Source organism: Cololabis saira, chromosome 14 (assembly GCF_033807715.1).
Source record: "Cololabis saira isolate AMF1-May2022 chromosome 14, fColSai1.1, whole genome shotgun sequence".
Taxonomy (NCBI): domain Eukaryota; kingdom Metazoa; phylum Chordata; class Actinopteri; order Beloniformes; family Belonidae; genus Cololabis; species Cololabis saira.
In genome coordinates this window covers 21,488,565-21,500,919 of record NC_084600.1, presented here as the reverse complement: position 1 = coordinate 21,500,919, position 12,355 = coordinate 21,488,565, and the positions used below count along the sequence as shown (strand labels likewise).

The following is a 12,355-nucleotide window of genomic DNA, read 5'->3' as shown; positions in this document are numbered from 1 at the left end:
GCCCATCACTTGACTGGAGCGTGGCTTGTAGGTTGAAAAGCCATGAATTATGGTCCCGCGTTAAATCGACGCAAAGCCTACGCCGTACCCTACGGCGTAGGGTACGGCGTAGCCTCTGCGTTGGTGGAACGCGGTACCATAAATCAGCCTAAAGCCGTACCGTTGCGTTCAAGGACTCTCGGTAGCGTTGTATTTATGTTGAACGTGAACTATCCAAACTACTACCTGTTGGCTACAGAAGACCCGCCTGGAAGTAAAACGTTTTCTTTGTGAGAAGTGAATTATACAGAAAATTATAAATAACTGTATGGATCTGTCTAACAATCTATCATCTATCACGTAAACCAAATGCAGCTGTCTCTATCACCATCTCATGTAGGCTACTCGTTTATGATTCTTTCCTTGAACAATAATGCCATTAAAATACAACCTCAATTACTTAAAAGGCATTTTTAATTATGGTTATTTAAGTGACCGTGGCGATATGAGATGTTAGGGATTAAGGATGTCCCAGGCGTCCCTGAAGGCAGCGCCGCTCCTGCCCGCAGCAGCAGGATAACGCTGGACGGAGGCTGTAAACAAACAGTCAGGCGTTTATAAAAACCTTACAGCAACCTTACCAGTCCGAGTGGAGGTGTACAATCTAGTCTGGTCTCAACCAAAGCGCCGTGGTTGAAAGAAGATACTCCCAGATTTAAAAAAAAGAAAATAAAAAAGTTAAATATAACTGTAGAATCGCAAAGAAAGGTGAGTTTCATTAATAAGACACATAAGCTACTAGTTGTGACTTAAACAAGCTCCATCATATTTGCACTGTTCATATAATTTAATAGCGTAACATGTTAGTGTGTTTGACAGCGTGCGTGTGTGTTAAAGCGGAGTTAAGCTAATTAATTAGCTTGTGTTAGCCCATCCATGTAACATGAGCCTGTTGAATAAACTAGTTTATTCATGTAAATGTTACACCAGTTTAACCATGTTTACCCATGTGTGAGGTCACACTAGTTCACCCATGTTTAGGTTACACTAGTTTACACTAGTTCACCCATGTGGTAGGTTACACTAGTTTACACTAGTTTACCCATGTGTGAGGTTACACTAGTTCACCCATGTGTGAGGTTACACTAGTTTACCCATGTGTGAGGTTACACTAGTTTACCCATGTGTGAGGTTACACTAGTTTACCCATGTGTGAGGTTACACTAGTTTACCCATGTGTAGGTTACACTAGTTTACCCATGTAAATATTACACTAGTTTACCCATGTTTACCCATGTGGTAGGTTACACTAGTTTACTCATGTAAATATTACACTAGTTTACTCATGTAAATATTACACTAGTTTACCCATGTTTACCCATGTGGTAGGTTACACTAGTTTACACTAGTTTACCCATGTGTGAGGTTACACTAGTTTACTCATGTAAATATTACACTAGTTTACCCATGTGTGTAGGTTACACTAGTTTACCCATGTGTAGGTTACACTAGTTTACTCATGTGTGAGGTTACACTAGTTTACCCATGTGTGAGGTTACACTAGTTTACTCATGTGTAGGTTACACTAGTTTACTCATGTGTAGGTTACACTAGTTTACACTAGTTTACCCATGTGTAGGTTACACTAGTTTACCCATGTGTGAGGTTACACTAGTTTACCCATGTGTAGGTTACACTAGTTTACCCATGTGTAGGTTACACTAGTTTACACTAGTTTACCCATGTGTAGGTTACACTAGTTTACTCATGTGTAGGTTACACTAGTTTACTCATGTGTAGGTTACACTAGTTTACCCATGTTTACCCATGTGGTAGGTTACACTAGTTTACCCATGTGTAGGTTACACTAGTTTACCCATGTGTAGGTTACACTAGTTTACTCATGTGTAGGTTACACTAGTTTACACTAGTTTACCCATGTGTAGGTTACACTAGTTTACTCATGTGTAGGTTACACTAGTTTACCCATGTGTAGGTTACACTAGTTTACCCATGTGTGAGGTTACACTAGTTTACCCATGTGTGAGGTTACACTAGTTTACCCATGTGTAGGTTACACTAGTTTACCCATGTGTAGGTTACACTAGTTTACCCATGTGTAGGTTACACTAGTTTACACTAGTTTACCCATGTGTAGGTTACACTAGTTTACTCATGTGTGAGGTTAAACTAGTTTACCCATGTGTGAGGTTACACTAGTTTACTCATGTGTAGGTTACACTAGTTTACACTAGTTTACCCATGTGTAGGTTACACTAGTTTACTCATGTGTAGGTTACACTAGTTTACTCATGTGTAGGTTACACTAGTTTACTCATGTGTAGGTTACACTAGTTTACACTAGTTTACTCATGTGTAGGTTACACTAGTTTACCCATGTGTGAGGTTACACTAGTTTACTCATGTGTAGGTTACACTAGTTTACACTAGTTTACTCATGTGTAGGTTACACTAGTTTACACTAGTTTACTCATGTGTAGGTTACACTAGTTTACTCATGTGTAGGTTACACTAGTTTACACTAGTTTACCCATGTGTAGGTTACACTAGTTTACTCATGTGTAGGTTACACTAGTTTACCCATGTGTAGGTTACACTAGTTTACACTAGTTTACCCTGTGTAGGTTACACTAGTTTACTCGTGTGTGAGGTTACACTAATTTACATTAGTTTACCCATGTGTAGGTTATGCTAGTTTACCCATGTGTAGGTTACACTAGTTTACCCATGTGGTAGTTTACACTAGTTTACTCATGTAAATATTACACTAGTTTACTCATGTGTGAGGTTAAACTAGTTTACTCATGTAAATGTTACACTAGTTTACTCATGTGTAGGTTACACTAGTTTACTCATGCAAATGTTACACTAGTTTACTCATGTCTGAGGTTAACCTAGTTTACCCATGTGTGAGGTTAAACTAGTTTACTGGTGTGTGAAGTGTGATGTCGATGTGTTAATGTGAAGTGGAAATTCAGCAGAACACTTGTTGCTTCTTCACGTGAATGTTCGACTTTTTCTCTAAAGATAATCCTGTTTTAAGATGACCTCATACTAATGCATGGAGGACCACAGCTGCCATGATTAAGAATTAAAAGATAAACAAATGCCTGCAGAAATGCTTGTGAAGCGTTTTCCATCATGTTTGTGCAAAGATGAGTGGTTCATAAAATGAGCTCAGCTCTAAAAAGGCTACAGAACAGAGCCAGCATTATTTATCAGTTTGTTGAATTTTTGGCTGTGATGCTGCTCCCCCAGCAGATGACTGCAGAGTGAGATTGCACTCTTCTCAATAGACTTATAGAAGATGTACAACATCTTGCTGCAGTCACTGAAGGACATAAGCTTCCTCAAGACAGCATCAATGTGCCTTGCAGTCTGGTCTGTTGTTTAGGTGAAACATAAATCCATATTTTGTTCACAATGGAAACATGCTTTTATTTCAATTTTTCAATGGCACTGCAGTCTCTCTGTTCCTTGACAGTGATTTCCAGAAGTTTTCTTGAGCCCATGCAGTGTTTTCCATGACAGTCATCTCTGTTTTTAATGCGGTGCTGCCTGAGCGCCTAAAGGTCACAGTTATTCAAAGTTAATATTCAGTAGTGTCCTGTGCACACAGGGATTTATTCAGACCCTCTGATCTTTTGATGATATTATTTAGATGATAACATAATTAAATTATTTACAGTTTTTATTCTGAAATGTTTAAAAATGTGTAGATGCAGATTTTTGCAGAGCGGATAAAGTGGTGCCTTTTTAAATATGCTCCCTTTTATAGCAAATCGTGTTATGTATCTTTGGCCGTATAGCCAATTAAGCTCCAACATATTTCTGCCATTTTTCTTAATTTTTACTTTTCCAGCCCTTTGTGGCCCCTTTTTCAACTTCTGGAGACTTTTTTTCAACATTTTTCGACTTCTGCTGGCATTTAAATTCAAAACTCAATTTCAGTATTTTTTTATTTTTTTTATTTTTTATGATCAGTAGTGAATAAAATATGGATTCAGGAAATTTGCAAATCATTGGGTTCTGTTGTTATTTACATTTAAAACGGTGGCCATTTCTGGGTATTGGAATGGTATTTCTACATTTATTTAAATCTTTATTTATTCATGCATTTATTCATTCATGCATTTCATCCTCTGCATGGAAACTTGTATGTCTAAATTGGGAATGGTCACTCGAGGAGGTATACGAGGAAGCAAGTTAGATGAATAGGTTAGTGAGACTTGTGATGTTAAAAATCAGGATTTCCACCAAAGTTTAGGTGGCTTTCTTTCCACCTGGCTGGATGACCACGGTGAAAGATTGACCTGGTACAGAACAAGTTACAATCAAAATTAAATCGGGTTGTTGGAGTACGTATGCTTCAGATGATAGCTCCACATCAAATAGCAAATATTTCTTAAGCAAAATGTATGATAGAGTCACATCAGCTATGTACCGGTCTCTTTGGGTCATGTCTTTGCTCTTTTCTTTAACTCTTACCTGGGTTTGTTTGAGTGTGCTATTGCTGCAGCGAACAGATATCCCAGAACAGAGTAGGCTTTCCTCATCATTAACATGGGGGCATTTTGAAGTGCGTCAACATGTTAATTTATTTTTGGGATGGACTTTAAAAAAATAACTGAAAATATCTTTAATATGGTACAGACAACTTTAAATTTGATGCCAATAATGGTATAACCAGAGCCAAAAAATCTGAAGTCTTTGTTTAAATCAGTCAGATTGACTGTAATGTGGAAAGTGTCAGAATAAAGAAGGCATTAAGAGCTGACAGGTGAAATAAATAGACTAACTTATGATTTAACTCAAGCTACGATGATTGACAGCACCCCTATATCTAGCTTGATTTGCTAAATCATTTATAAAGGATTTCTTTGTACTCCTCCACATTATTATTTACTCCTCTTGGCTAGAGTAAATGACATGCAAATGATCCATTATTAATTTATCTTTGGTGGAAGTTGAGCGAAATGACACGTCTCTTTTTATAGGAACACTAAGCTTAAGGCAACAAGGCGGAGGCTGACAAATTCAGTTGATGATTTTATGTCCTGATAAGAGTTATCAGTAATAGTTTGTTTAGCTGGCTCTTTGCAAGAAAAAGGCTGGTTATGTTGATTTAGCTTCTCGGTATATTCCCGTGGGAGGACCAGACAGGAGCAGCAGGAGCAGCAGCTTCAGATGAAATGTACATAAAACAAGCTGGATATAGCAACAGTGGGCTTATATGATGATATAACGGCTCTGGCAAATCTGTTTCAGGACGCTGGTTTAAGCTACACATACAAATTTTCAGAACTGAATGCATAACTACATACAGAAAATAAATGTATAAATAATTGTATTTAATGCCTAACAGATATGGACATAAATGCCAAGATATTGATTTAAAATATTTTTATTACATTTAATTTGTGTTTCTGCATATTAGAAGTGGACTGATCTGATCTAATATTTTATTATTGGCCGTTGATACTGAAGATATTAACGTGTGCGTGCGTGCGTGCGTGTGTGTGTGTGTGTGTGTGTAATGTCAATCGTGTTAATATTTATTTTCCCCAGTTGTTGCACATTCACTTGAGATATTCAGTTTCAAACATTACAGCTGGATTTATCCTGTTTGGATCTTCTTTCTCTTTTTGAGTCCGTTGCAATCTCAGAAGTCGTTCTGCACCCGAGCAATCCTGTTTGGATAAAACTTTGTTTTCAACTTATTTGAAATTTTGGAGTTTTCATGCTTTTATTACAAACATTAAGTTTGAAAACCTTCTATTATTTATGTTTTTATTTATGTATTCATGATTTTGTCAGCTGTGGTCCTCCATACTCACTAAACCACGGTTTTAATGAAACAAATGAAAAAGTATCACATCTGAACATTTGAGTGTTTTTTGTTTCTCTACTTGGGGGAAAAAAAAATCAATCCTTATTTAATTTGTGTATTCACTTTGCCTGCTGTTCTTAATCTTTTTTCTAAATCATCTCTCTAGAAGAGCAGATCTTACATGATGACTTGTGCTTTTACATGCTAGAAACATTTCATTTCTTCAAACTGAATTAATCTCTAACATTTTTCCATTTCTCTCACATCCTCCGCTGTCCCTAGTGGTCCATTGTATACCTGCATGCTGCATGTCCGCTAATCCCCCCCAATCATCACCCAACTGTGCCTCCTCTCCGTTTTGATGCATGGCCTTTCTTTAAAAACGAATGCTAGTTGCCCCCCCCCCCTCTTGCATGTTGTGCTGTAAATGAGGCACCATGACAGAATACAGGGATAACCCTCTGGCCCTGTTATCCAAGAGGTCCTGCCAGGATCAAACAGACTACGGGCGAGAGCTGCTGAGTCTACATGCTGATTTGGAAGCAGAGAGGAACCAAACTCTGTGGGCCTATGAGCAACTCTGCGTGGAGCTAAGGCGCCTACGAGAAGAAGCAGAGTGGGAACATCAGAGGGCTGTGGCGGAGCTGGCAGCCAGGCGAGGAACCTTAAAGGACAGAAACAAACGCAGATTACTTCTTGATAAACGGGTGAATATTAAAGACAGCGGACGATACAAGCAGGTTCTGCCCACAGGGGGAAAAGCTCTTAGTTTCTGCAGTGAGCAAACACAACTACTGGCGCTGTATGAGAAGATAATTGGTGAGAAGGGAACTCACAAACATGATTTTGAGTTGGACAAAGCCATCTTCCTCTGCCACCTCCTAGAGGTCTATGGAGGACTGTTGCAGGGAACTCGGAGAGCAAGATCCACCAGCTGCATGACCAAAAACCTGTTGAGGAAGCAAGCTCAAAAACCCAGCAGTGATCTCTGTCAGACATCTCCTCCCTTAACCTGCTCTAGACAGCCACTGCAGAGATCCCACAGTGTCTTCCTGTCACCCAAAAGGAGGCCCAAGCTAGATCAGTGGACGTCGCCTTTAGACTGGGACTTGCCAGCCGCTGCACCATGGACGGCCCGAGCAGTTGGAGACACCTATCAAAGCAGTTCTGTGCAAATCTGTCCCCCTCACAACGGTCCACATGCAGGTCGGGAGAATCATCTGTCCTGCTGGGCTGAGCCCTCTGGATCAGGCGAGTCGACGGCCTCCAGATGTTTGGAAAGACACATGGAGGTGAGCAGCTTCTCATTTCCTCATAAACCTCTTCACTGGTTTTTAATTTAGAAATCTAATGTGTCTAGTTGACAGTTTTTTACTGTTCAGTGCTTATATTTTGCATTTGTGAAACACGTTTTATGAATCAATACAAAATAATGCATATATTTTAATAATTTTACTTTTTATTAAATTTTTACTTTACTGAGGGAAAATCATCTGGCCGAATCAAGAACACATAAAGTTTCACCCTCTAAAGTTAACTTAACCAGGAATGTGAGAGACATGGATTCACTGTTGGTCCTGTATGATGTCATTTGTGATGATGACAACTGTTAGATGAGGCTTCTTCCCTATCTCTCTGGTCTGAAAGCCCTGACCTGCACTTGAACCATACATATCCCTCCATGGCATAAATACATGTAAGTGATGTTTAGGTTTTCACACAAGCAGTCATTGTTGCAAAACTGTAAATACTGCTGAGAGCCTGTATGCGACAGTAACTAAGTTGGGGTGACCGATCAATTACCGGTTCACATTAACTCCAATTCATTCATAGGGTTGAAAATAATACATAAAAAATATAGACACAAAAAATTGTTAACCAAGCGTTTTACAATCACATTACTATAGTAATCGAAGCAAACCTGCCAATTAGAAAATGTTTAAAAGAAAGAAACTGCACTTTTAGATTTTGTTTTGAAAATGTTTCATCTTTCACTGGAACGGCTCATTTCTGAATGAATGCTGGGACATTAGAGTTCAAATGGCACCAAAATTAGTATTTACTAACCTTAACCCTTTTTTTTTTTTAAAGCCCTAATTTTTAAATGCTACAGCATGCAAACACTTATTTAAAAGAAGTTTCTGGAAAACTTAAATTTGTCCAAATTTCTAAAATAAATTAGAAACATAACATGAAAAACAATTTAAATTTAAAATAAATACATTTGGAAAACATCCAAATACTAGTTCTTTCCATTTTTGTTACATTAGTATTGAAGTGGAATTTAAACATCCACAGAGCTGAAGGAAAAATAAACGTATACCCGGTACCTTAATTACATCAACCAAAGCTGATTGGAACCAGCAGTTTGAATACCTGGAGTCCAGCTAATGAAATGATTGAATATTTGCTTTAAAGCTACTTTGATTGCTAAAAGAGTGTTTTTCTTCTTCCTAAAGAGGCAGAACAAGTTTGATCATCTTAAATAGATGCTGTGACCTAAAGAGAGATGTTCACACCCCACATCCTAAAATGTGTGAACTGAAACAGATCTATAAAGAGATGATCCAAAGTCCTCCTGAACATTGTGCACATTTGTATTTGTCTAGCAATTAATTTAGAAAAGCAGTTGATTTGAAAGAGTAAGTATGTTTTTTCTTGCCATGGTAATTGACCAGGCTTGTCTAAATAGTTTGACACAGCTGCAGTGTTGTAATTTGTAAAGTACACGTCTGTTGTCATGGGAATATCCCAGGATGTGTGCAGGAAGTGTCTTGAAGGGTGGTTGTGTTTATGCCTCTCGTTGGAGTGGCAGAAGTAGGTCAGCGTGCTTCCATCTCTTAAATTTTGGATTGAATTTGGACAGAGGGAACTTAATAATTAATCAAAGCTTGAACGGTGTATAAATATGCTGCTTTCATGTGGTTTTCTCAGTGATACCGCAGCATCGTTCCTGGTTTCTGGCTTTACTGGGACCTCACATGTTAAAGGTCTTTAAATGTTCATGAGACTTCAAACAACAATCAAGTGGCTCATTTTATTTCCTCTTAAACTGCAGCATTGAATTTTATTTTGATAGCGGGTTAAAGGTCCCCTTAGTATAAACGGTGGTGTTATTTCTGCACATCAATTTTTCAAACCTGTGATCCCCTCTTACATTTCTACACTTGGATAATGTTTCATTTTTATGGAGATACTGTTTTGTTATAAGAGGAACAAAATAGCTCATATATCATATCTCTAAACCTACAACTATGCAGACCTGTGTCTGCATTTGTAAACTGTATTTCAGCTGACAGCTAGTGAATACTCGTGGCTTAACTTGTTAGTCAGAGGGAAGCTTGTTTCCTCCCTCATGTGGGATGTCTCTGTCAAACTCGTTTGTGTGAAGGGATGCTGATAAAACTGAGCCGTGATGGACCTGACTGCAGCTGGTTTCGGTGTGCCTGTTGTTTGATCTGCGCTGGGAAATGCTGACTAGATCAGTTTCTTTGTGTGAGCTCAGAGAAATATATATATATTTTTTATTTTGCCACATCTGAGCAGTCTGAAACATGGCAGATATATTTGCTGATCCAAGTGGACATGTGTGCAGCAGTTATCTCACATTATTTGCACTTTGACGGTTGTTTGTGCTACCAGCAGCACTTGTACCAATCAGGTATCAGAGGATAGAAAAAGAGCATGAGGCACAGAGACAGTGTTTACAGCAGGGTTGTTTTTAAGCTTCAGGGTACTAGATCCATGTTCATGTGAGCAATCTGTAATAAATAATGAATTAGTCTGCAGCTGGGAAAAGCAGTGTTGGGCAAAATAAAACAAAAGGCTTGTGTGTTGGGGAGGGTCATACATGAACTTAAGCCTGTTTCTTTCTTCTAAAACAAAATCTAACCAGGGTTTTCTAATCTTTTCTCGGCCACTATTGTCAACCGCACCGCTGACATAAAATTCAAGATTAGAAAATACTTTTCAAGAACATGTTGACCTGATGTAGAAGAGTAAAATAAAAATTGCCAAATCACAAACAATTCTGCTGATGTGTCTTTTTTTTTTTTTCTAAATAATAAGATGAGCATTCTGCTAACAATCTCTGCTGCTGTAAGTCACGGCCTCACCCCCAGGTGAGACTAAATTTGTCGAAAGTAGTAGTATTAAAACTAAAAAAAGTTTTTCTCTCCATCCTTTAGGATTGGAGGATAAGTGTCCAGACCATGGACTACTAACGTTTGCTGGCAAATGCAGTGTTGAGACCAACTATGTAAAAGAGTCTTATTTATGATCGTTTAGCCCTAAATGAAAGCCCTGCTTCTTTCTCACAATAATAACAAGAAAAAAAGAAAGAAGGTAAAGCATGTCATTAACTGCTTTTACTGTTTTATTATGTTTTGCTGTATCTATTGTAAAAAGATTGGACGCTACAGTAAGTTAGGATTTATTATCCTTAACACAGATTTAATTATGGTCCCTTTATTCTTTCCAAAAACTCTGCAGAATGTAATGATTAAGTAATTATTTAACTAGATGTCATTACCTGTATCTGAATTAATGTTTATTTTGGTCTGTATGGACACCGCTGTTCAAAGGGAGATATTCAAAGGTGAAATACCTGGAAGGACCTCTAAAAGTAAACAAGTAGACCAGATATCAACTTAATTTGTAAATTGAAAACAAATTTCAGCATCAATTATGTCTTTTCCAGGAGTAAACCTACTACTTTGCATATATTTAGTCCTAATATCTTCTGCCTGAGGTGAAATTACTCAAATATGAGTTTGATCATTGTGAGCATATGCAGTAAAATAATAGAAATGGTCAGGATGAGGTACACTTGTTCTTTTGCCTGCCTGCTGCAGCCTCCCTGTGTTGCAGTGTCTACTGCCTCTTGAACAATCAGTAGGCAGCCAACATCATTCCAGCGTCATCTCCATGGAAACGGGCTCTAGCCACTATAATGATTGGGTCCCGTCTCAAAGCCTGCCTTTTTGTGATAGGATGAGGAAAGCAGTACTCCCTGCCCCCTCCTCCCAGAGACACTCACCGTCTTACACACACGTATTTTTCTCATCGTCCTCGTTGTTCACCTTTATGGGGCTGCAAGCAAGATTGGATTAAGCAGCACTGTCAGGTCTTGCTGTATCTGGATGAAATGCTTTTTTACGAAGCCTCATCAGTGATGAGACACCCGCAGATGAGCAGTCATCATGCCACCCACATCTCAGCCTCGCTAGGAGAATGGAGACTGGAGAGGAGACCTGTTAGTTAGATAGACCGTTCTGTTATTTTTCTCCATCATACATCTCTTCTTGTTTGCATTTTCATTTGGGCCTACTTCAGCTGTTTCAACGCCACGTAGGGTAAGATATGGACCTTTGTGTCTTCCTTCTTCCGTTTATGACAAAGGAACCCTGGTGACCGAGTGACAGGGAGAGAAGGAGCTTGTTTTGGTTGGAGAAGGACTCTGATTGCCACACTATGATGAATACTAATACCATTATGCAGAAGAACGCTCTGGCGTGATGACATTCATTCAGCTGCCTTCATGATCCAAGGCTGAAAATATGCACCATCCCCATGGAACTGATTGTCCTCATTTTTGAGAAACGTCACTGCGCAGAGAGTGGAGATTCCTTACAGTTCCTCCTCCATCTCTAACTCGTAGCTGTTTTTATTTCTATACCTTCTACACATCTCTGAGACAAATTGTAACTGACAGCCATGGTGATAACAGTCCCTGGCTGTGTTTTAGACACTTCCCCTTAGCTGTGAAAAAAGCAGTGCTGCCGATGAGCTGCTGGAGAAACGGAGGACAGAGACATCCTCACTGGATTGTTGTTATCCTGCAGCAGTTGATCTGTGTCATCCTTGTCCAGCAAATGCCAGCAAGTTATGGACACTCTTGGCTGAAAGCCTCATTTGGTCACATATGTCCTCTCTGCTCTGTGTGACTTTCGACAGAGAGTGATGTATGACCTGTGCACTCGGCCTGAGCAGCCCGAATCTGCGCCAGCACACACAGAGATGGAGAACCGCAACAAGGTGGAAGCTCCTGAGCAACAGCAGCAGGAGCTCAGGGGTTCGGTGCAGGATGACAGAAAGCAACAAGGGCTCTTGGAGAAGGATGTCCCGACCACTGCTAATTTCACTGCTACGTCATTGTTAGGAAAGAGGCACCACTCACTTTACGCCAACCTCAGTTCTTTTGAAGTGGAAGGTATTCGAAAGGTAAGAGTTGAACCTTAGTTGTGTCTCTTTGGTATTGATCCTGATGACTTGACTGCATGGAAATGTTTGGGCCCCCTGAGCTCTTACTTATAGGCAGAAACCAGGGCAGTGGTATTATTTATATATATATATATATATATATATATATATATATATATATATATATATATATATATGTATATATATATATATATATATATATGTATATATGTGTGTGTGTATATGTGTGTGTATGTGTTGAAAACAAAACAAGATAAACATGTTTCTGTAGCTGCATGTTCATTCAGAGGACAAATTAGTTTT

At 38.9% G+C, this 12,355-nt stretch overlaps 1 protein-coding gene across 2 annotated transcripts in view; it reads left to right on the top strand.

The window, feature by feature from the left end:
* The first annotated feature begins 565 nt into the window (after positions 1 to 565).
* LOC133459820 (peripheral-type benzodiazepine receptor-associated protein 1-like) overlaps positions 566 to 12,355 on the top strand; it is a 76,432-nt gene continuing 64,642 nt past the window's right edge. Inside the window, exons 1-3 of one of the 2 annotated variants that reach the window (XM_061740122.1) lie at positions 566 to 747; positions 6,113 to 7,122; positions 11,786 to 12,052. In XM_061740122.1, coding sequence (XP_061596106.1) covers positions 6,268 to 7,122; positions 11,786 to 12,052 — 1,122 coding nt within the window. In that variant the 5' untranslated portion in view covers positions 566 to 747; positions 6,113 to 6,267. Of the gene's footprint in view, positions 748 to 6,112; positions 7,123 to 10,857; positions 11,185 to 11,785; positions 12,053 to 12,355 lie in introns of those variants that run through there. The other variant, XM_061740123.1, reaches the window with a different exon arrangement.